The following is a 23,469-nucleotide window of genomic DNA, read 5'->3' on the forward strand; positions in this document are numbered from 1 at the left end:
CTAAAACTCATGCGCTAAAGTACCTATAGTTTGTGCCCCTGTCCGAGTCTCCAGAGGCCCCGGGGTGTCCATTCCCGGGTCCAGAATTAGCAGTTATAGTTATACTTACACTTATGTCATGGAACTATAACTCGTAGCCTAAAGTTACTTAACGGCACAAGTTATAGTTTCTTCAGATAAGTATAACTGTAACTGCTGAATTTCTGTGGTTTTGTGTGGGTAAAACGTAAACCTAACTATAACATCCCTGTAACCTTTGGGGTTTTTTTCAGACAATTTCTTTTTTAATTTTTTTAAACGTAAAGTAATAAATAATTACCATAGGTTAATATAACCCCACAATGGTGGGGTTGGCTGCAGGGCCTGGCCTCTGCAGCCAGCCCCTCCCCATGCACCCTACCCCACGCTGCTCACAGCCTTATGGGTGTGCGTGGCATTGAGAGTGTGTTTACGAGTGTGCTGCCGATGTGGAGATCTTTCTAAAAGTTACACTGGGGCCGCGCTGAACCATGCGGTAGATCCACTGATCAACCCAATAAAATACATTTGAGTAATTTTTGCCCAGGAGGGTCCCTCAGAGGCCCCTAAATATGTCGTCTGGGGCAGGATACCTCTATATGCTTTTTCACTCTATTTCCCCTGGCCAACCGAGAAAATAAATAGCAGCCCCAACTTTTGTCTCAGGTTGTAGCCAGCTATTCAGGATCTTCCTTTTCACCAAGATCTGCAGATCCCCCAAAGGTGGATCCGAGAAGGATCTGTGTCCCTAGATATCTAAATGTTTCTTTCCTTCTTTCAGAAACTACTGAACAGATTCACCCCAAATCACAAAAAGCACACTCTGTGAACTAAGATCTAGTTTTCTGCCAAATTTGGTGCAGCTCCGTTCAGCGGTTCGAGTTGTAGTTGTGTGTAAAACTTACAAAATCCCCATAGACACTGCATGGGGAAAAAGTATTTTGGGACCCCACCTTTTTCTCGGCCTCGCTTGATGAATCACCACAAAATTTCCAGACAGCAGCTAAAGTAACTTGTACACTAATTTTGAAATACTTGTCAAGATTCGTAAAACGGTGTCAAAGTTATTAGCAAAACAACAAAACGCTTCATCTATGGGAAAAGTTGGTACTAACTATAACTACCTACTGGCTATCATTATTAGGTTTATATCTATTTATATATCTATATCTATATCTATATCTATATATATATATCTATCTATCTATCTATCTATCTATCTATCTATATATATATATATATATATCTATATATATATAGTTAGGTTCATAAAATCATTTTTAAAGTACTTTACCTACGAAGGAAAACTCTAAAGTAACGGTACTAAAGGATTCATGCGATGCAATGACTCTGGATGTGATTCCTGCTACGTAATGACTCACAATGTAAGACCTGCAAATTCATGGTAGTATATCATCTTGAAAGTTTGTATAATTTTGAACTTCAGGACCAGAGGTGGACACAACTAGTCAATCAACATTTTGCATTGCTTGGCAGGCACTTCACATTCACAATCACCTGTGTCTGTAAATACAGGAATTAAATGACAAATTATTTAATCATGAAGCATTTTAAAACTCACTAATATTAAAAATGTTCACTAAGGTAATCGAGCTGCTGTCTTATCAGTCTCATCTCATAACAAACAGCTTACAGAAACAACTTTGCTGTTTATTAATTTTTTGGTGGTGGTGGACTTACACAATGTGTTTACTTTGTTAACTAATTCATAGAGGTATGAACTAGGAAGATGTTAAGATGAATTTGTTGTCTCTGTATATTTGTCACTGAATCAATCCAGCAGGAATCTGTGACCTTAGATGGTGGGTCCTTTGGCTTTCTGGAAAAGTGAAATGTTGCATAAATATATTTTATGTTTCTTTTCTGATTCTGGAACTCTTAAAATGTAAAAATAGAAGGCACATATAGGAGTACATTGCCTGAAATAGTGTTGGCTGATGATTACCCCCCCCAAAAAAAAGAGAGTTACTCTTCAAAACCGCACAATTGTTGGGGCCCCCATGATGACTATTAACCATTAAAAATGCCAGAGAATACCCTGCTAACTTTTGCATAAGCTTTGTCTAAAATATAGAGTTCTTCTTCACCAGCGTCAGTTTTCAAGCATACCAGGAGTTGTTTAGCATTGTCCGCTTGTCACTGTCGAGGGAGCTCTTCTGATATGTACATACCTGCACTGCTCTACTTTGTCATTCCTCATGATAACAGCACTTTACACTCTGATTTTGTTTTTTTAGGGACAGAGTTTCCAGTACATCATGACAGTGTCATAGGAACTGTTTTACAAGATGGGGCAATTACATATTATTCTACAGAAATCATTGTTACACTTTGAAATATGACATCCCACACTTGCAGATGGCAGGCCTTCTTAGGTATTTCTCCAATGGCAGAATCTTGTTTTACAGGGAAATGGTGAATATGTTAAAATCTTGTCTCCACTGAATACAGGGTAGTACTGCTTGTGCAGTCCTGGGTGTTGAGTAGCACTGCCTGAAACTCTGCAAGTGAAAATTCTCCTCAGATTTGACTGGTATTTTTCTTTTTAGTATTCAATGGTGACAGCTTTGGTCCTTAGGTATTCATTCAGGGCTTCCTCACCTGAAAAGACAAAAGAGTGGGTGAATATTAAAAAAATGCCATTAAGTCAACTCTCTAAATATAACTACGGATCAGTATTAATAAGTTCTACCAACGCCCAAGAATCATGACTCCTGCACAGCAATTGTAGGCACAAGATACATGTAAGTAAACACAGTACACGGCATGCCTTTGATTTGCAAAGTTATAACGTGAAATCTTTGGTACATTAATTTTACATGTGTCCAGAAGTGCTTGTGCGATCTAGACCCTTTTAAGTTTATTTAATGCGTGAGTGTTTCAACCAGCATAATCCACACATACATTACCTAAAGAGCCTAGCATCAGCTGAGACTCTACAAACGAAATACTTAACATTTTGCTTCACTGTCCTACTTGACCCATTGAAGGAATTACAAAATTAACCCAAATACTCCCATCCTTGATCGATCTTCACTGGCCCCATTTTGTGGCCTGCATCTTTTCAAAACACGTTGCGCTATGTTCAATGCAACAAGGAAAACTTCACCATCACACCTGGCCAAGAAACGTAATAAAATGTTTGTTCATTAGAAACCAAACTGAAGTTTGAGTAAGTTAAGCTTAAGCCCACTGGACCCCCAAACTCAGAGAATGGAAGTTGGTTCTGTGAGGCAGCAAATGTTTTCAGCTTGATTTCCGGACGATGTTCTGTGCCCAGCTAGAGGCAGGAAGACTGTTTATCTTTTCCAACGAGTCGAAACTAGACTTGATTGTACCACAGGAAGCCTAACATGGGGATTGTTGAGAATACCCCAAAACAGTAAACTTCTGGGCACGTATGCGTAAACCTCCGACTTGTATGCCTACTCATATTTTAAAAGGCTTATTTGTATTGTCATTGCCTGTTGTAGCTAGCCACAGCATAATACTGTGCTGGATATGGGGCAGAATGCAGGAGATAACTTAACAAAGACTTTCAAATGAAGAAGTCGTAAGTAGCCTAAAGTTACTAAGGAAACTATTGTCATTGATGAGGAGATGTGACGTAAATGCTAAAATCCTGCCTTTTGGACCAAAACACTTTGCTTTCAATCCAAGTGTAGCCAGTAGACCAAACATCATGTAATTGTGGACCATTCACTGCTCAATATTATAAATATATTTATAATTTTTAAAAAACTGAACTGTACAGTGTCAGATTTTATGATTCCCTGAGTGCATGTCACATTCCACCTCACCGTCAAATCTTGATTTTTGTATTCTGGTTTCACCTGGCTCCCACCCGCGACATCTCATATTTAAGATACTTTTGCTACAATAATATTTTCTGTAAAGCGTTGGTTCAAGGTCGGCTTTGTATTACACACTCAAAAATAAAAATCTAGTTTTTCTATGTATCTTCCAACTTTCCCTCAGTAATATACTCTTTGAGGCCAAACAACTAAAAAATAATCAACTAAATTGTACTCCGTACCATGAGCTGAATTATTCTTCTTGTCATGTATATTATATTTAGTCAAATTTAGATCATCAGTAAAAAATATTACATTTCCTACGTTGGCACGTTTGGTACCCAAAATGGATAAGCTAAGCTTTACCTAAATCTTTCCCGAATCCGGATTGTTTGAAGCCCCCAAATGGACATGCCACGTCGGTCTTGTTGTATGTGTTGATGAACACGGTCCCAGCCTGGAGCTTCTCACTGACATACAAGGCTTTGCTAATATCACGGGTAAACACCCCAGAAGCCAGGCCAAACTCAGTTGCATTGGCACGTCTCAGTACATCGTCGATGTCACTAAAAAATAAAAGCCACAGGGATTAGTTGTGATGCCACCAATGCTAGTAAAGATATGCAGGTTTGCTTAAAATCCTGGTCATTATTTTTAAATTGGGCCATTTTAAAACCTTAGGGCAAATCAGTAAGAGCACCGAACAACAAAACAAAGCCAGATTTTTCAACTCTTTTTGCAGATGCAGTCACAAAAAGTGGTGCAAACTCTCACAAAGATGTGAATTGGGGCTTACTTTACAGCACAATTCATGATTTTAAAGGGAGAGTAGCACTAATGTACCACAAAGTAGCATCTTACATTATTACGCACAAGGGGGCAAGTCATGGGTTGTACATGGGCGTTCCTAGGAAACCACCGATTTTGATGAAAAACCTAATCTACTAAAAATAGTAAACAGAGCTTTGCGCCAAGAACTTGGAGCTCCTCAAAGCATGCGTAACATTGGAGAAAAGTTTCTCCGTAGAACACTCATACAGACTTAGTAAAGTGTAACGTATGTGTGTACAAGCACAGTATTTTGTAATAGAAGGGTACTCTTACAGTGCAAAACCAATGCAAGACATTACACAAACACTCTAATGCTCTGGTGGCAGGGTCTGTGCGTGGTGCAAGGCAACCAAAAGTGTGCAAGCACAGGGGCAGAGAGAAACATAATCAGATCTTACGAGATATGTGGCTGTTCTGCTTTCTCCCTTTGACACAGCTCAGCACAGCAACTTACACTGATGTGCTGCGTTGCATCACTTCTTTGTACCTCTGCCCCTAAATCTAGTGTGAACATGAACTAATAAACCAGACTGTTAAGATGGATCAATGTTAATTTTAGTTGAGTTCCTTGAAAACAAATATGACAGTTCCATCCAGTGTACAGAATTGGAACTGAAAAGTTCTCATTGTATTATTTAAGAAATGGAAAAGAAATCCAGAATATCGGAAAAGAAAAAATAAATATGTATGTATCAATTTTGATGCGTGTGAGTATCAAACTAGTTTATTTTGGATTTAGTATTTAACAGCACATGGAAAAAATGAGTAAATCCATAGATTAACAATACTGTATGAAAATGTGCAATTCAAAGGTCATGTCTGTAAACATGGATTTTAGAAAAATAATGAAATGGGCTGATGGTACACTCATAATATAAATATATGTTATATTGTCTTCTTGAACAACTATAGTTGCACATTAAATGTGCAATAAATTAATTTGTAAAGGCTATAATTGATAATTTTAGGGTTGTGCGCAAAGCGCTCTGTCCCTGCTGTAATCTCTCTATGGGCTTGTAACCACGCCCACAGCACGCCCATGTGTTTGGTTGGCTTTTGAGCTTGCCTTTTAAACTTTGCTTGCTTTCATTAATGGAAGGCATGCATATGTCATGCCTTTTCCGGTGTTTAGCCCTCCTCGATCGCACCGGCCAATTACTGAAAACATACGAGGCTCTGTGTTTTCCTTATGGTTTCTGGACTACTTTTTTCTATTTATTTCCTATGCAGTGTAATCTCGCTGGGCAGTAGCCGAGCGCCTTACATCACATCGACTCTGTTACATGGGTAATTGCATTGAGTTTATTATGCTGTTACCCTAGTAGAGTGTGAGGAGGGGTCATAACGTGCTTAAGGAGAAGCCTCAAATGGATCCTGCTGCCTATCACATCCATCAACAGTGATAATAAACAGTGCACTATATTCTGTGCGTCTACTGATATGGCTTATATCAATGCATTTTGTCATTCATATTTCAAAAAAGCTATTCAACTGAAACAAGAATAGTAGGGCTAAAAAGTTGCACAACAAGGTAAAATCACATTGAAAAAATCCTTGTGACTACTAGCAGGGTGGTTTCCCTGTGTAAAATATTCGTAATAATTTGACCTTTAGTAATAACTGCACTTTCTGTTGTAGTAATTAAAGTGTGAATTGCGAGTCATTGGTACAAATCTACCAAATAATGTATATTATTAGCCCATGCTAGTTTACTCTGGAGTGGCATATATATTACATTGTGGCACTCGCCATAGTCTGGTTATGGTTCAGCCGCAGTTTTCATTGAAACTGGATCTGCGGTGCCTAGGACAAGTGTCATTTACTGGTACTTCAAACCCAATGCAAGCTTCAGGACTTGTAGACTGCCAATTGAGGTTTTGTGGATATAGATTTGGAACCCCATGAAAAGGCTCTGTATGGGCCCAAGAAGTTTGTCCGGGGTTCATGGTCCACGTGGATGAAGCATGTCCTGGACTCGCTGATCTAAGTACAGGTCTGCTAATCCAAAAACAAATAAAACACATAACACTGCATGGCAAAGTCCAGGCAGGATGGTCCAATCCGTATGTGTAGCAATGGGAGGCTGCCTGCAGCGGTTTGGGCACAGAGGCAGGCCATGCAGCCAACTCTGGCTGCATATTGCTGAAGAATATACGCAGCTCAGGTTTGGTGCACACAGAATGTTGGTTGTGTGCACCGCCGGGCTTTGCCCCATGAGGTGTGTTTGGCAAGGGACCTGGCTTAAAGGCCATGTGCACAATGCACTGGAACCCCCAATGGCCTGGCTGTAAACCTTACTCTACAGCCAGTTCTCCTGCGTTGTGGCTGCCCGACCTGGTGAGAGACTCAAAACAACCATACATAAATGGCACAGGAAAAAAAAGGGGTCTAGAAAAAGTATTACTTGGTGGGGCAACCATGCCTGGCAAATTCTGGTTGTTTTACACGTTTGAGCTAGAACCATAATGAAAATGTCACTTACCCAGTGTACATCTGTTCGTGGCATCAGTCGCAGTAGATTCGCATGTTTTGCAATAGCTCGCCATCTGGTGTTGGGCCGGAGTGTTACAAGTTGTTTTTCTTCGAAGAAGTCTTTCGAGTCACGGGACCGAGTGACTCCTCCTTTTGTCTCCATTGCGCATGGGCGTCGACTCCATCTTCGATTGTTTTTCCCCGCAGAGGGTGAGGTAGGAGTTGAATTGTAGTAATAGTGCCCATGCAATGGAGTGACTAAGTATGCACCTATTTAAGGTTGAGATGATACATATACAAATAGTTGAAGGTAACATCCAAACTGCTACAGGCTCCCGGGGAGGCGGGTGGGCACATGCGAATCTACTGCGACTGATGCCACGAACAGATGTACACTGGGTAAGTGACATTTTCAGTTCGATGGCATCTGTCGCTGTAGATACGCATGTTTTGCATAGACTAGTAAGCAGTTATCTCCCCAAAAGCGGTGGATCAGCCTGTAGGGGTGGAAGTAGTCTGAAATAATGTTCTTAATACGGCTTGACCTACTGTGGCTTGTTGTGCGGATAACACGTCTACACAGTAGTGCTTGGTGAATGTGTGAGGCGTAGACCATGTGGCTGCCTTACATATTTCTTGCATTGGGATGTTTCCTAGAAAGGCCATGGTAGCACCTTTCTTTCTGGTTGAGTGTGCCCTTGGTGTAATGGGCAGCTGTCGTTTAGCTTTAAGGTAGCAGATTTGGATGCATTTAACTATCCATCTGGCTATACCTTGTTTTGATATTGGGTTTCCTGCATGAGGTTTTTGAAATGCAATAAATAGTTGTTTAGTCTTTCTGATGTTCTTTGTTCTGTCAATGTAATACATCAATGCTCTTTTGACATCTAATGTATGTAGTGCCCTTTCAGCTACGGTATCTGGCTGTGGAAAGAACACTGGAAGTTCCACTGTTTGATTTAGATGGAACGGTGAAATAACCTTTGGCAAAAATTTAGGATTGGTCCTTAGGACGACCTTATTCTTGTGTAGTTGTATAAAAGGTTCCTGTATTGTAAACGCCTGAATCTCGCTTACTCTTCTTAGGGAAGTAATGGCGATGAGAAATGCCACCTTCCAGGTTAGGAACTGTATTTCGCAGGAGTGCATGGGTTCAAAAGGTGGACCCATAAGTCTAGTTAGGACAACATTTAGGTTCCATGAAGGAACAGGTGGTGTTCTTGGTGGTATAATTCTCCTAAGGCCCTCCATGAATGCTTTAATGACTGGTATCTTATATAGGGAAGTTGAATAGGTAGTCTGCAGGTATGCAGATATTGCTGCAAGGTGTATTTTAATGGAAGAGAAAGCCAGGTTAGATTTTTGTAAGTGAAGCAAGTAACCCACTACATGTTCTGGAGTTGTGTGTAATTGTTGTATTTGATTAATATGGCAGTAGCAAACAAACCTCTTCCATTTACTTGCATAGCAGTGCCTGGTGGATGGCCTTCTGGCTTGTTTTATGACTTCCATACATTCTTGGGTAAGTTGTAAGTGCCCGAATTCTAGGATTTCAGGAGCCAGATTGCTAGATTCAGCGATGCTGGATCTGGGTGTCTGATCTTTTGGTTGTGTTGTGTCAACAGATCTGGCCTGTTGGGCAATTTGATGCAGGGTACTACTGATAGGTCTAGCAGCGTTGTGTACCAGGGTTGCCTTGCCCAAGTTGGTGCTATTAATATGAGTTTGAGTTTGTTTTGACTGAGTTTGTTTACCAGGTAAGGAAGGAGAGGGAGAGGAGGAAAAGCGTAAGCAAATATCCCTGACCAGTTCATCCATAGGGCATTGCCTTGGGACTGTTTGTGTGGGTATCTGGATGCGAAGTTTTGGCATTTTGCGTTCTCCTTTGTCGCAAACAAGTCTATCTGAGGTGTTCCCCAGAGTTTGAAATAAGTGTTCAGAATTTGGGGGTGAATTTCCCATTCGTGGACCTGTTGGTGATCTCGAGAGAGATTGTCTGCGAGTTGATTTTGGATCCCTGGTATAAATTGTGCTATTAGGCGAATTTGGTTGTGAATTGCCCAACGCCAAATCTTTTGTGCTAGCAGGCTTAACTGCGTGGAGTGCGTCCCCCCTTGCTTGTTTAGATAATACATTGTTGTCATGTTGTCTGTTTTGACGAGAATGTATTTGTGAACTATTATTGGTTGGAAAGCTTTTAGTGCTTGAAAAACTGCTAGAAGTTCTAGGTGATTTATATGCAGTTTTGTTTGATGTACGTTCCATTGTCCTTGTATGCTGTGTTGATCGAGGTGTGCTCCCCACCCTGTCATGGAAGCATCTGTTGTTATTACGTATTGTGGCACTGGGTCTTGGAAAGGCCGCCCTTTGTTTAAATTTATGTTGTTCCACCACAGAAGCGAGAGGTAAGTTTGGCGGTCTATTAACACCAGATCTAGAAGGTGACCCTGTGCTTGTGACCACTGTGATGCTAGGCACTGTTGTAAGGGCCTCATGTGCAGTCTTGCGTTTGGGACAATGGCTATGCATGAAGACATCATGCCTAGGAGTTGTAGTACCATCTTTGCTTGTATCCTTTGTGTTGGATACATGCGTTGTATGATGGTGTTGAAATTTTGAATTCTTTGTGGACTTGGAGTGGCTACTCCTTTTGATGTGTCTATTATGGCTCCCAGGTATTGTTGTACCTTGTGCGGCAGAATTTTGGATTTTGTGAAGTTGACGGTGAACCCTAGTTTGAAGAGGGTTTGTATGATATGATTTGTGTGATTTGAGCACTCTATTAACGAATGGGCCTTGATTAGCCAGTCGTCTAGATATGGGAACACATGTATTTGCTGCCTTCTTATGTGTGCAGCGACTACCGCTAGACATTTGGTAAAGACTCTTGGTGCGGTTGTTAATCCGAAAGGCAGTACCTTGAATTGGTAATGTATTCCCTTGAATACAAACCGTAGGTATTTCCTGTGCGATGGGTGTATTGGTATATGGAAATAAGCATCCTTGAGGTCTAAAGTTGCCATGTAGTCGTGTAGTTTTAGCAATGGCAATACTTCTTGTAGTGTGACCATGTGAAAGTGGTCTGATTTGATGAAAGTGTTCACTACTCTGAGGTCTAGGATTGGTCTCAGCGTTTTGTCCTTCTTTGGTATCTGAAAGTACAGTGAGTAAACTCCTGTGTTTATTTGTGTGTTTGGCACTAATTCGATTGCATTCTTTTGCAATAGTGCCTGCACTTCTATCTCCAGGAGATTGGAATGATGTGTTGTCAAATTTTGTGCTTTTGGTGGTATGTTTGGAGGGAATTGTAGAAATTCTATGCAATAACCATGTTGGATAATTGCTAGAACCCAAGTGTCTGTAGTGATTTCCTCCCATGCTTTGTAATAATGACTTATTCTTCCCCCCACTGGTGTTGTGTGGAGGGGGTGAGTGACATGTGAGTCACTGTTTAGTAGTAGGGGTTTTGGGGCTCTGAAATCTTCCTCTATTCCTAGGGAATTGCCCTCCTCTATATTGTCCCCGAAAACCTCCTCTATACTGTCCCTGGTAACTGGACGGTGTTGCTTGTGAGGTGCTGGCTTGTGTGCTCTGACCCCGAAACCCCCCTCTAAAGGGTGTTTTACGGAATGTGCTGTAATTCCCTCTGCTCTGCGGGGAGTAGAGTGCGCCCATGGCTTTGGCAGTGTCCGTATCTTTTTTGAGTTTCTCAATCGCTGTGTCCACTTCTGGACCGAACAGTTCTTTTTCGTTAAAAGGCATATTGAGAACTGCTTGTTGAATCTCTGGTTTAAATCCAGACGTTCGGAGCCATGCATGCCTTCTGATAGTTACAGATGTATTAATTGTCCGTGCAGCTGTATCTGCAGCGTCCATGGAGGAGCGGATCTGGTTGTTGGAAATGGTCTGTCCCTCCTCAACCACTTGTTTTGCCCTATTTTGTAAGTCCTTGGGCAGATGTTCAATGAGATGTTGCATCTCGTCCCAGTGGGCTCTGTCATAGCGCGCAAGTAGTGTCTGGGAGTTCGCGATGCGCCACTGGTTTGCAGCTTGTGCTGCGACTCTCTTACCAGCTGCATCGAACTTGCGGCTTTCTTTATCTGGGGGTGGTGCATCTCCAGATGTGTGGGAGTTGGCCCTTTTCCTAGCTGCTCCTACAACGACAGAGTCTGGTGGCAGCTGTGTAGTCATGAAAACCGGGTCTGTAGGAGGCGCCTTATACTTTTTTTCCACCCTTGGTGTGATTGCCCTACTTTTGACCGACTCCTTAAAGATTTCTTTTGCGTGCCGGAGCATACCAGGGAGCATAGGCAGGCTTTGGTATGAGCTGTGGGTGGAGGAGAGTGTGTTGAATAAAAAATCATCCTTGACCTGTTCTGAGTGGAGGCTTACGTTGTGAAATTGTGCTGCTCTAGCCACCACTTGAGAATACGCGGTGCTGTCCTCTGGTGGAGATGGCTTCGTAGGGTATGCCTCCGGACTGTTATCTGACACTGGGGCGTCGTATAGGTCCCATGCGTCTTGATCTTGGTCACCCTGGCTTATGGTGGTGTGAGCTGGGGAGTGTGATGGAGTTTGTGCTGGTGAGACGTTAATCACGGGCGGAGGAGAGGGTGGTGGGGTAACACTTTTCACCACTTTTGGTTGTGGTGTCTGTTCAGTTTGGAACTCCAACCTTCTCTTTCTTCTAATAGGGGGAAGGGTGCTTATTTTTCCTGTCCCCTGCTGTATGAAAATACGCTTTTGCGTATGGTCCACATCAGTTGATTGTAGCTCTTCCTCAAACCTATGCTTTTGCATTTGGGAGGTTAGCGAGTGCTCTTCTGTATAAGAGCCTGAAGCTGGGTCGGTTGCAGTTTGTTTCGGGACCGAAACCCTGTCTGCATCCTTTTTCGGCTCCGAGGTGACTTTTTTCATTTTCGGTGCCGAAACCTATCGGCGCCGATCTTCTTCGGGGCCGCTGTCTCGGCGTTGAGCCGTGTCTACACCGGCATCTCGGTGTCGAGGCTTGTCTCCAGCACTTTCTCGGTCCCGAGAAGGCTGCGTGCCGGTGTCTCGACCGGAGTCGGACGATCTCGGCACTGTTTGGGCCTTTTTCGGTGCCGACGGTCGGTCACCGAATTTATGGGTGGAGCCATGGCCTGGTGGCAGTGGCGTCCCCTGGGCCTTGTAAATCTTCCTCTGTGTGGTTTTCGACGTCTTACTCACGGTTTGTGTATCGTCGAATCCTTCGGAGTCTGAGTCTTGGATCGAGAAGGTACCTTCCTCTTCTTGTTCCTCGAACTCTCGGTGGCCTGTCGGCGCGGACGCCATCTGAAGTCTTCTGGCTCGACGGTCTCGGAGTGTTTTTCGGGACCGGAACGCACGACAGGCCTCGCAGGTGTCTTCACTGTGCTCAGGTGACAGGCACAGGTTACAGACCAAGTGTTGGTCTGTATAGGGGTATTTATTGTGGCATTTGGGGCAGAAACGGAACGGGGTCCGTTCCATCGGCGTTCTTCAGCACGCGGTCGGGCCGACCAGGCCCCGACGGGGGATCGAAAAAACTACCCCCGAAGGGCACCGGAGCTCTTCGATCCTTCGACGCGGTGTTGAATCTAACTACGCCGATCCCGAACGCAACAATACCGACGAAAATCTTCCGAAATTAGCTATCTTTCCGTTCCGAAACTCGGAGCGACAGGAACACGTCCGAACCCGATGGCGGAAAAAAAACAATCGAAGATGGAGTCGACGCCCATGCGCAATGGAGACAAAAGGAGGAGTCACTCGGTCCCGTGACTCGAAAGACTTCTTCGAAGAAAAACAACTTGTAACACTCCGGCCCAACACCAGATGGCGAGCTATTGCAAAACATGCGTATCTACAGCGACAGATGCCATCGAACCTCTGTTTTTAACTATGTTTATCTTATTGAGACTTCTATCTGCAGATTCCTTATCTTAGAATTATCCCTTGGTGTCAGACTGGATTCAAAATGTTTCAGGAGGAGTACCCCTCCGAGTTGGTAGGTGGTGTCGCTGTGCTCTGTGTAGTGTTTTCAGCATCACCCACGCTGGAAGCGACGTGCGCGGTGCCTATGTAGGCAGCAACCTAGCGTACTGATGTCAGTTCTTTTCTTTCCGTGCCAGTCAGGGCAGATCCAGTGAAGAGCTACCCCAAGTCCTTTTTTAAGCTTTATTCCACGTTTTATGAGACTTTTCCAAGACTATGTCTCCGTGTGAGTCAAGGATGTCCGCAAGGAAGACTGGTTTCAATTGCCTGTGGTGCCAGTCACCGCCAGTTGTCAGTGACAAACCCACATTTGGTGTGCCTCTGGTGTTTGGAGCCTGACCACGACGCCAAGACCTGCACCGATTAACTTGCCATGCACCCAAAGTCCTTGAGGGAGTGGTCCATTAAGATCCTCAACATGGAACGCCACAGTGTTCCAAGATCTCTGTCAAGAGGAAGGTCCCATGATTGGTTTGGAGAGATTGGTCGTGGAGCCACTCCAAGCATTTGTTGTTGTAGACGAAGTTGTCGGAAACAATTGGGTATGTCCCACTAGCACAAGAAGAGCATTAATTTGAAGATAACTCTGACTTTGCCATGTCCATCAAAGTCATCTGACGAGACGAGGGAACATCAGCACTCAAGGCCTAGCTCTGTGGTGGAGCCTGTACCTGGGCTGTCTCCGCGTCTCCCAGAGTGTCCAAGAGCCAGACTGACCCCTGGCCAATTGTGTTAATTTTATGAGGCTATGCACCTCAAATTTGGGCAGTCCGTCCCTGCTGGAGCGCCTTTGTTCCCCACAAGCTCAGGAAGGGCTCCTACTGGTCTTCTACCGGCGGGCTCGCCCCCAGCACCAGGCAGGTGACTGGGATCCATTGATGGATTTGAAGCAGTGCCAGCTGAGCCACCTCAACCTTCCTCTGCACTCGCTCCAGTTCCGCTGCCCCATGGTGGCACCATCCCCATATTCATCCCAGATTCCGACACGAAGCTGGATGGGTATTGTCCAATGCTGGCAGTGATGGGGGGTGGTGGTTGCGGGGGGACTGTGTGTAGGGGGGCACGGAGCCAGTGCCTTATTCACATGATAGGCCTGGATTGTGAAATGAATGGGCAAAGCCTGCAGATCCTTATGTATACCAGTTAGAAGAGACAGAAGACAGCTGGGGGATCATCTGGGCTTGACACCTTCCCGACACTGGCCTGGTGTCTCCCTCTACCGTGACTATGGAGGAGGGCTCCTCTTTTGCAGTAGTGGGGTGAAGGGCGGCTGAGGACCTGGACCTTACGCTTCCCTTGTGGCAGTCAAGACGCAGTGCTTCAACCAGGAGTTGCCCCATAGAACCATTACTCCCATTCAATGAAGGCCTTATGGATGTCCTACTCAGGGCTAGGTCCAAGCCCTGCAAAGGGGGCTCCCGTGCAAAGGACAATTACTGGTCTCCATCGTCGCACCTCAGGGGACTCCTATTGCCTCACCCAGTTTCTTCACTCAACACTCTACCACAGAGAGCTTGGTGGTCTAAGTCTAGTCTCTACCTCCAAAATTAACACAGTGTATTCCCTTCCACTTCACCGGACAGGGAATACAAAAGGCTGGATACCTTCAGGAAGAGGATGTTCTCTTCTGCTAGCCTGGAATGGAGGTCAGTGAACACTCCAAGCTTCTTGGGCTGATACTCCCATACTATCTGGGACTCAGTTGCGCAAGTGCTGCCCATGGTCTCAGGAGGAGGCCCGAGCAATGCTCTCTCAAGAAGTTGCTGACAGAAGGGACATAAACAAGTTCACCATACAATGTGGGCTGAATACGACTAACTCACTAGGCCTTTGGTTCCACGATGGGCTGAGAATCACTGGCTTTTCAGGGGATGTCCAGGCCTCGCTCATGGAAATGCCCTTTGATGGCTTTTGGATGTTTAGTAAGAAGGCGGACTCTGCTCGAGTGCTTTAAGAACAGCAAAGCTACGGCCAGCTCCTGGGGCCTTTCCATGACCACATGCCAACTCCAAGCAGCATTGCGCCCCTTTCATGGCCAGGAAAGGGGCTTCCAAACTTGTCGATACATGCCCAGGCACCCCGGTCAGCAATCTGTGAAATCGCTTTGTGGTCAAGGATGCAGTTTCCATAGACCACTGTGGTCAGGCAGACAGATTTTGAGCCAGTCCACAATCCCTCCTGGCAGCCGCAGTCTCCAAACCCCTTTAGTATGCCCTCAGACGATCATGGGCATCCACTGGGGGAGGGGGCGTCAGAATATGCTGTGATCTGCACCTCTGGAGGTCAATAACATCTTCCTGTTGGGTTCTGAAGCTCATCTGAAGGGGCTACTTCCTCCCCTTTTTGACTACCCATGCCGCCTACTAACAACAAGCTGAGGGAGGACCATCTCTCCTTGTTTCTTCAGGAGGTGTTTGCTTTCTTTGCCAAGTGAGCTATAGAGAAGGTGCTGGCATCATAATTACGTCGTGGTTGCTTGCCGCTCTATTTATATTCCCCAAGAAGGACAGAAGTCTTTTTCCTATTTTAGACCTTTGCCTTTTCAATCTCTTCCAGAAAAAGGAGAAATTCAAAATGCTCATGCTTGCACACCCAGGAGACTGGATATTATCGCTAGACTTGCAGGACGCTACCTGCGGTTCTGGTAAGCCAAGAGCACTTTCAGTTTGCTGTGCTCCCATTTGGCATTACAAGTGCCCCTCGGGTGTTCACCGAAGTAATGGAGGTGGCTGCAGTTCATCTTCGAAGGTCAGGGAGTCCAGTCTTTCCCTACCTCGTTGATTGGCTGTTGAAGGCGGGCTCGTCACAGGCAGTCGTCTCCCACCTGCAAACTACGGCGGACCTCCTGCACTTGCTGGGGTTCACTATCAACGTGCCAAAGTCACACCTGACTTCCTCGTAGACACTTCACACCTGACTCCCTCATAGACACTTCCTGTCATCGGGGCTGTTCTGGACAGAGTGCAGTTTAAGCGTATCCTCCTGAGCCGCAAGTCCAGGACATAGAGGCTATGACACCCATGTTCCAGCTTCTATCCTGGATTTTGGTGAGAATGGCTCTGAGGCTGTTACATTTGAGGGCTCTGCAGTGGGACCTGAAGTTCCAGTGGCAACAGCATCAGGAGAGTCTCTCTGACATGGTCCAGATCTCAGAGGGAAATGCAAAAGTCCTGCAGCGGTGGCTAACGAACCCCAATTGGGTCAGTGGCAGACCCTTCTCCCTTTTCCAACCAGATCGTACTGTGGTGACAGATGGATCACTTCTGGGCTAGGGAAGCCATCTGGGAGATATAGAAATCAGAGGACTCTGGTGAAAACTGGAATCCACATCAGCCTGTTGGAGCTCTGAGCGATCTGACTGGCATTGAAGGCTTTCTTTCTTTTCAGTCCGGGGAAGGCTGGTTCAGTGTTCACAGTCAGCACCACCACCATGTGGTACTGCAACAAACCAAACAGGGTGGGGCTTGGACTGTGTTCCCATTGTCAAGAGGCTCTGTGCCTCTGGTCATGGTTGGAACATCAGGGCATATTCCTGGTGGTTCAACACCTTGTGGGCTCTATTAATGCCAGGGCAGACAAACTCAGCCGTTGATGCCTAGCAGATCACAAAAGGTGTCTCCATCCGGAGGTAGGGAATTACTCCAATAAGTCTTATATGCCTGCCGTTGGGGAAAGTCATGGCATGGTGTACAGATAAGCAGGTTGACCCCTAGCTGTACCCCTTTCTCAGGTTCTTTCTTTCTCTAGCCCAGCAGAGCTCTGCTTTAGGCACCTTAAAATGCTATCTTTCTGCATTTCTGATTTGCCAGATTGGCCATCCGTGTTCATGTTCCCTACTGTACATAGGTTTTTAAAAGGTCTCCAACACATTTTCCCACCTTCAGCCTTCATTATGCCTCAGTGGGACTTAACTTTTGTGCTAACATTTCTCATGTGCTTTCTTTCTGAACTGTCCTAAAGGCTGCTCACTACAAAAACAGCCTTTCTCGTGGCTATACCATCTGCCTGGAGGTCAGTGAACTACAGGCTTTGTCATCTCAGCCTCTGTACCTTACCATCTATCCAGGCAAGCTGGTCCTTCGGACTAGGGCATCCTTCCTGCCGAAGACAGTCACTCCCTTTTCCTGTAGACCAGCCTATCACTCTGCCTACTTTTTATGCTCAGCCTCACCCATCTAAAGAATAGGAGAGACTTCATTGTCTGGACCCAAAAAGTGTGTTGTCATTCTACCTTGACAGCACAAAAGAGTTCAGGTGGACGATCAACTCTTTGTGGGGTATGTTGGAGCCAAAAAAGGAAAGGCGTACAGAAACGGATCATCTCACGATGGATAGTGCTATGCATCAAAATCTGCTACGAATTTGCCTTAAAGCAACCTTCTGAAGTTTTCAAGCTCTCTGTACCAAAGCCAAAACTGCAACCACTGCTTTAGCTCAAGGAGTACCTGTTCTGGATATCTGTCAGGCCACAACGTGGGCTTCCCTGCATATACTTACGGAGCACTACTGCCTTCAAAGGTCCACTGAGATGGGCATTTTGCCCGTTCAGTCCTACAAGACTTTCTATTATAGTCCATGTCACAATCCCACCTCTCGGGAGGTAATGCTTGGGTATCTATTCTAAGGCAGGGAATCTGCAGATGGAAGTCTCCATCAGATATACAAATTACCTACCTGGAGTAAAGCCTTAAGTAGAAGAGACTATCAAGCCATAGATCCCTTACCGACCCACTCATCCTCCCCATTTTGCAAATAAATTAAGAGTAAAGGGCTGTTCCCCCTAGGGGCCCTAGTTTCACACATGAGTGGTCAGTGTTCTTCGTGGCTCTGTGCAGTTGGCGTCGAAAGTCAAGAAAAGAAACTGACGTCAGCACACTGGGTGGTGCCTATATAGGCACCGCTCAGAACACATCTAGCGCAGACAACGCTGACGACACCACATGCAGCAGAACAATGCCAGTTACTTGCGCGCAGGGGTACTGCTCACAAAAAGTTCTGGATCCTGTCTGATGGCTGGGGGTAACTCTAAGGTAAGGAATCCGCGGCTAAATAGAGTCTCCAACAGATAAAGCATTACCAAAGGTAAGTAACTTGTTCTTCAGTTAATTTATACATAAACGGCTGTAATGTTATTAATATATTCAACCAGTACATGTCAGGATCTCCTACCCGTCACTAAATTTGGAAATAATCATCACAGGCCCAAAGGATTCCTCCTTCGCGATGTACATCTGATCCTCCACATTGGTAAATATTGTTGGTTCAAAAAAGAAACCTAAATGTAAAGCAGAAAAAAATAGAAATTAAAAGGAACAAAAAAACTAAAAGTCATTCTCATTACTTAAATCCTTCAAATCCCATGAGAGTTCAGGTTTTACCTAAGAGATATAAAAATATAATAGGCAGTTACAAGGGGCCACTTCATCAACCCATCTATTTGTTTCATTACTAACTGTCATATAATTGCAATGCTTTTTGACAGCGCAAACAAGTTTCCTGATTAAATACCACCTTAGTGTTTGCATTAGTGTACCACACAAATACATGTATTTTCTTGCATACAGGTAGAAACACTGACATGTGCAATGTAAATATCCATTCAAAGTAGCAGAGCATGTGATCATTATTTTAGCTGCACAGTGGATGGCTCGGATCTGTATTTTCAGCCACAAATACATTATGGGGGTTATTACAACTTTGGAGGAGGTGTTAATCTGTCCCAAATGTGACGGATATACCACCAGCCGTATTACGAGTTCCATAGGATATAATGGACTCGTAATACGGCTGGTGGTATATCCGTCACTTTTGGGACGGATTAACACCTCCTCCAAAGTTGTAATAACCCCCTATGTCTTAATTCATATTTCTGGTTCTCAGTTTCTGTAAAACAAAAGAACTGGATGGTTTAATAGTGGGACACTATTTTTCACCAGAAAAAACATGTGAAATTAAGCATCACAGTGATTGAAAATCCATTCATTGGTAATATCTGATGGTGGTTAGGTGGCCTATGTGAAAAAAGTGATGCCCTTAAATCAGCTGCCAGAGACAGGTAAATCAATGAAGCACAAACAGAGCTAAATTCCCTTCATGCTGACTGTCTCGGAAGACAGGACGGGGTTGGACTGGGAATTACAATTAGGCTACACTCTTGAGTACTACTCCAAAAGGAATGTGATAGGAACAAGATGGCACTCTTTCACTTGCCACTATCCATACTACCTGCTCTGTGAATAAACAGATTCCATGAATCTCTAACTGACACGTCACACCTACACTAGATTCAGAAAGCACAAAATGTAAACAAGTAAAAATATCTCTTCATAATCCTGTATCTCTTGCTTGCAAACTCATAACCGTTCGTGAAATGTGCCCATTTTGATTTCCATGTATCTTCATCGTAAGATAACCCATGAATGCTCTAATATAAGAACACAATGGATCCCCACATCTTGTGGTGTGTGGAGGTTGTCAGTCTACCGTGTGAAGATGGAACTTCTTTGGAACCAGCAATTTATTTGCAGTGGCCTGTGTTGTGTTAATCACAGGTATGGTATGAACCACTCTAGCACTATACATACTAAAACTGCACTAACACCCCATCAAAACCAGTCCAAAGAGGCCTACTAAATTGTACAGAAACATTATCTTTAGTTTTGATTCACAATATCCTTCAGGGATCTCAAAGACATTTGAGGAGAATAGTGAAAACAAAATGCCTAAGTCAGTGTTCACCACAATGTATGAAGATCCCAATTACAGGGAAATAGTTTGAAAATAGTGCCCTACACTACTTGGTGATACAGTTGTGAATTCTTAAATACACTCTCATTGCAATGCCATTTTCGGTAGTGAAATACTGCACAGATCCTTACAAAAAGCTTTGTGCGAGGATAAACCTGACCTGTGCCCTAGATTCAATTTGTATCAATATGCAAAGTTGCCCACAATGCAGCACTTTTCATATTCGTTGTGGGATTATTTATTTACAAAGCCTATAATGAGGACTGTGGTCCTACTGACTCTGATGACCCCTTCCATTTTGCTCTTGGAAGTAACAGAGGAAACACATAATAAAGATGGTCTGTCTACCAGACTTGGAGTAGTTGTTCTCACCAGAGGCAAATAAAATCCACTGCTATGAACCTTCTTGAGCTGCAGCTGGTGTGCCCACACCTAATAGTCTTGAGGAAGAAATCTTGGGGAGTCATGATGATTATAATCCACCTTAAAGAGATGAGTTGCAGCGCATGATTCTGCATAGCTCATTATGGATGGCACATAGCCTTGCAGAACTGGCAGCATATGGGCACTGCTTGCCGATATAGCATGCGCTGTTGGTGGTCTATGCCACATTTAGAAAAAAGATGTTTTTCTAAATGTGGATATGCAAAAAATCTGGCATGGACCCAGCTCTCCAGGACCGACTTTGCAGAATCCTGCCAATTCTAACAACAGCACATTATGATATTGTGCTTTGTATCAGGAAGAATGCAGAGCAACAGAATTCCCTGTGAGCTACAGAATAACAATGAGCTGAATAACCTCCAACTCAAACCATGAGTCAACAAAGACTGTCAGATCTCCTATGTGGTTTTAATTAATCTTCCGCCCTACTTAGCAGGCTTGCTCAAAATCTCTGGTGGAGTAAGGGGCCTTAGAAGTCAGAAAACCTTCTTGAACCTCTAAAGTTCACACCACTACCACACTGACACAGTCGCTCTACAGGGCGGCCATGGCAGACTAGAACTCACTGCCTCTCAACTTCATAGCACTGACCCCACTCTCAGCCTTCCGTAAGCAGCCCAAGGCTCACCTTTTCAGACAACTCCTAGGCCAAATCTCATATTAGTTCTAGGGACTCGTACTTTAAGGTCTAGCTCAGATCAAATCTATGCTTTCTCACAGTTTTTGGTTCTACCTCCACAATCTCGATGTAATCCAAATGTTTTCAACCAATGTTGTTGATGTAAAGCACCCTCATACCGACAGGTCTAACACTCTTATTAAAGGTGCAATTAAATAAAGTAATTAGAACTGTCCCTTATCTAGCTTTGAACAACTTGAATGGAGGTGCGCACAATCACTACAACTAAAGTGAATCCAGCACAGCCACATTCATGGCAGATTTTCAGAATTACAATTATGTACATTTTTGCCATTTGGATTAATTGTAATTTATCTTGCTTGGACTTCATGAAAATCTGGCTTCTATTTGTCGATCCTGCACCTACGTTGAGACCCTTTTCCTCCAAGGTACACTGCAATCTTAGCATTAATGAGGCAATAGGTATATTGATGGAGAAGACCTACAAGTTCAATGCCAAGAAATGCTGGCTGCCTATCATTGCTAATGTTTTTCTCAAGTTGGACATTGGATCATCATGGAAGAGGAAAAACATGGATTGCAGTCTTTTCTCGCATGGACAACTAACATGAAGTTGTTACAAACACACTATCGAGTATAAAGGGAAATTCCGTGAATTGATGGTGAAGCCTCAAACCAACAAATCTCATGAACTTCATTGAATGGCAAATATTGTTAACTAAGCATTAATGCAATTTTACTATTTTACAGTGTGAGCAAATGAGCCTGTGCCCCCTACTTTGATCATTCCTACAGCAGTTTTGCTTGGTGTCCGAGATCCAAATGGGCTTAGCCCCCTTTTCTTTCTTTCATGAAGCAACAGAAAATAATCCATTGACCTCCAATCAACTCTCTCACAAGGATCACTTCCAATCACCTCTCTCATAAGGATATCACTCTGGGGAACTCATAATAATGACCTAAGAGTCTTCAAAGCTGAAAAACCTTTTATGGTTGATTACAAGATTTATACATTTTGTTCTATGTCAAGTGTTTCGGAAATCATCTCTAACAAATAGCAATCATAAGAGGTAGAATCTAACTAAAGAAAATTTTCGCTTCTAGGACCCAACAAAACGATCTTACTAATGTCAATCTTAATATTATAACATGTTTTGCTAATAAATGTATTAGGCGCCTAAGACACTTTAATAGCATTACAATGTCATGTGTGTGCCCCTTAAAGTTCCGCCTCAAGTGGCTGGATAAATAAAAAGATCACACCTCTGTGGAGGCAAGCACTTTTGTGGAGCACACAACTTGTGTCCAATCAAAACATGTACCCCTGGTTTCCAACATGGGGGCAGAGCTAAAGCCCTTCTCCTGGTTATTCTCACATACTTGTCTCGCGACAGAGGCGTCATCAATCCAGATCATAAAAAGCAGACCAAAACTAAACTAAGACTTCTGTTCAGACTGCCAGAAAGAAAAGCTGCCTTTAAGCAAAGAGTGGCCTCTTGCAAAGACAGCTAACAGTTGCTCAGTTATCCTAATCTTTTTGGGCTTGTCATCAGTATTCTTGCCTACAAACCCTGAACTGGACTGAGGAGGTAATATTAATATCAGAATAGCGCATACATGAGTGCTGTATTTCTCAACCACGTGATATCCAATGAGGTTACCCTGTGTTCCTCAGCACCTGGGTTACTGCACTAGAAAATCACCTGTGGTTCGGTTGGAAATCGTTCATAATGTCTTTTCTACTTAAATGGGAGGTTTGCACACTCCTCCCACATGTACATCAATTAAATTTAGGGAGAAGTCAAAACACACAACAATTAGTTATATCAAGTATATATTGTTATATATTAGTTCATAACACTTCATCAAAAACGTAACTCAAGAAAGGTGCTCCATGCACAATGAAACAGAAAGTCCTCGACCAAACAGTTCCCAGAAATGTACATAAGAAATGCCAACTTATCTCAAAATATTATAACTTACTGCATTGCCCAGAATTTGGCACTCTCGAACAAGTTCATTTAATAAGCATGTTATGTCACTGCACTGACTTCCAGCATACCCGGGCACAGGCTTTCACATACATACTAATACCACTATTCTGCATCGCAGTGTATCCGTTTCAGGACATTTGCCGCCTCCTTATCGATCTAGCAGCCCTCCACAAATTAAAGAACTCCATCTGGTTAAGCTTTAAAAATGACAAATGGAGCTAGTTTGCTCAAGGACAGGTTAAATAAATACACTGCAGATTATGCCCTTTATCAGCAATGGCACTCACATAACCCTATAATCCAAAGTTAGGGCCTGATTATGAGTCTGGTGATGCCGTCTCCGCTAGGTTATCTGATCCCAATGGAATGACGGAGGTCTTGGTTGTGATCAGCCAGGGCAGAGCTGAAGTCAGCGCCGCCATGCTGATTACAACTTTGTTCTCCGCAAGCCTTTTCAAGGTGGTCTGACCGCATGAAAAGGCTGGCAGAGAACAAGCGCAGTGGGCCACAGGAG

General features: G+C 43.9%; 1 protein-coding gene across 1 annotated transcript in view; it reads right to left on the bottom strand.

Annotated features, from left to right (window-relative positions):
- Window positions 1–1,557: 1,557 nt before the first annotated feature.
- Window positions 1,558–23,469, bottom strand: part of ALDH1L1 (aldehyde dehydrogenase 1 family member L1) — a 165,806-nt gene continuing 143,894 nt past the window's right edge. Inside the window, exons 21-23 of the mRNA XM_069206278.1 lie at window positions 18,300–18,405; window positions 4,200–4,399; window positions 1,558–2,640 (exon numbers count right to left, since the gene is read on the bottom strand). Coding sequence (XP_069062379.1) covers window positions 2,585–2,640; window positions 4,200–4,399; window positions 18,300–18,405 — 362 coding nt within the window. The 3' untranslated portion in view covers window positions 1,558–2,584. The remainder of the gene's footprint in view (window positions 2,641–4,199; window positions 4,400–18,299; window positions 18,406–23,469) is intronic.

The sequence above is a fragment of the Pleurodeles waltl genome, chromosome 9 (assembly GCF_031143425.1).
Source record: "Pleurodeles waltl isolate 20211129_DDA chromosome 9, aPleWal1.hap1.20221129, whole genome shotgun sequence".
NCBI classification, from domain to species: domain Eukaryota; kingdom Metazoa; phylum Chordata; class Amphibia; order Caudata; family Salamandridae; genus Pleurodeles; species Pleurodeles waltl.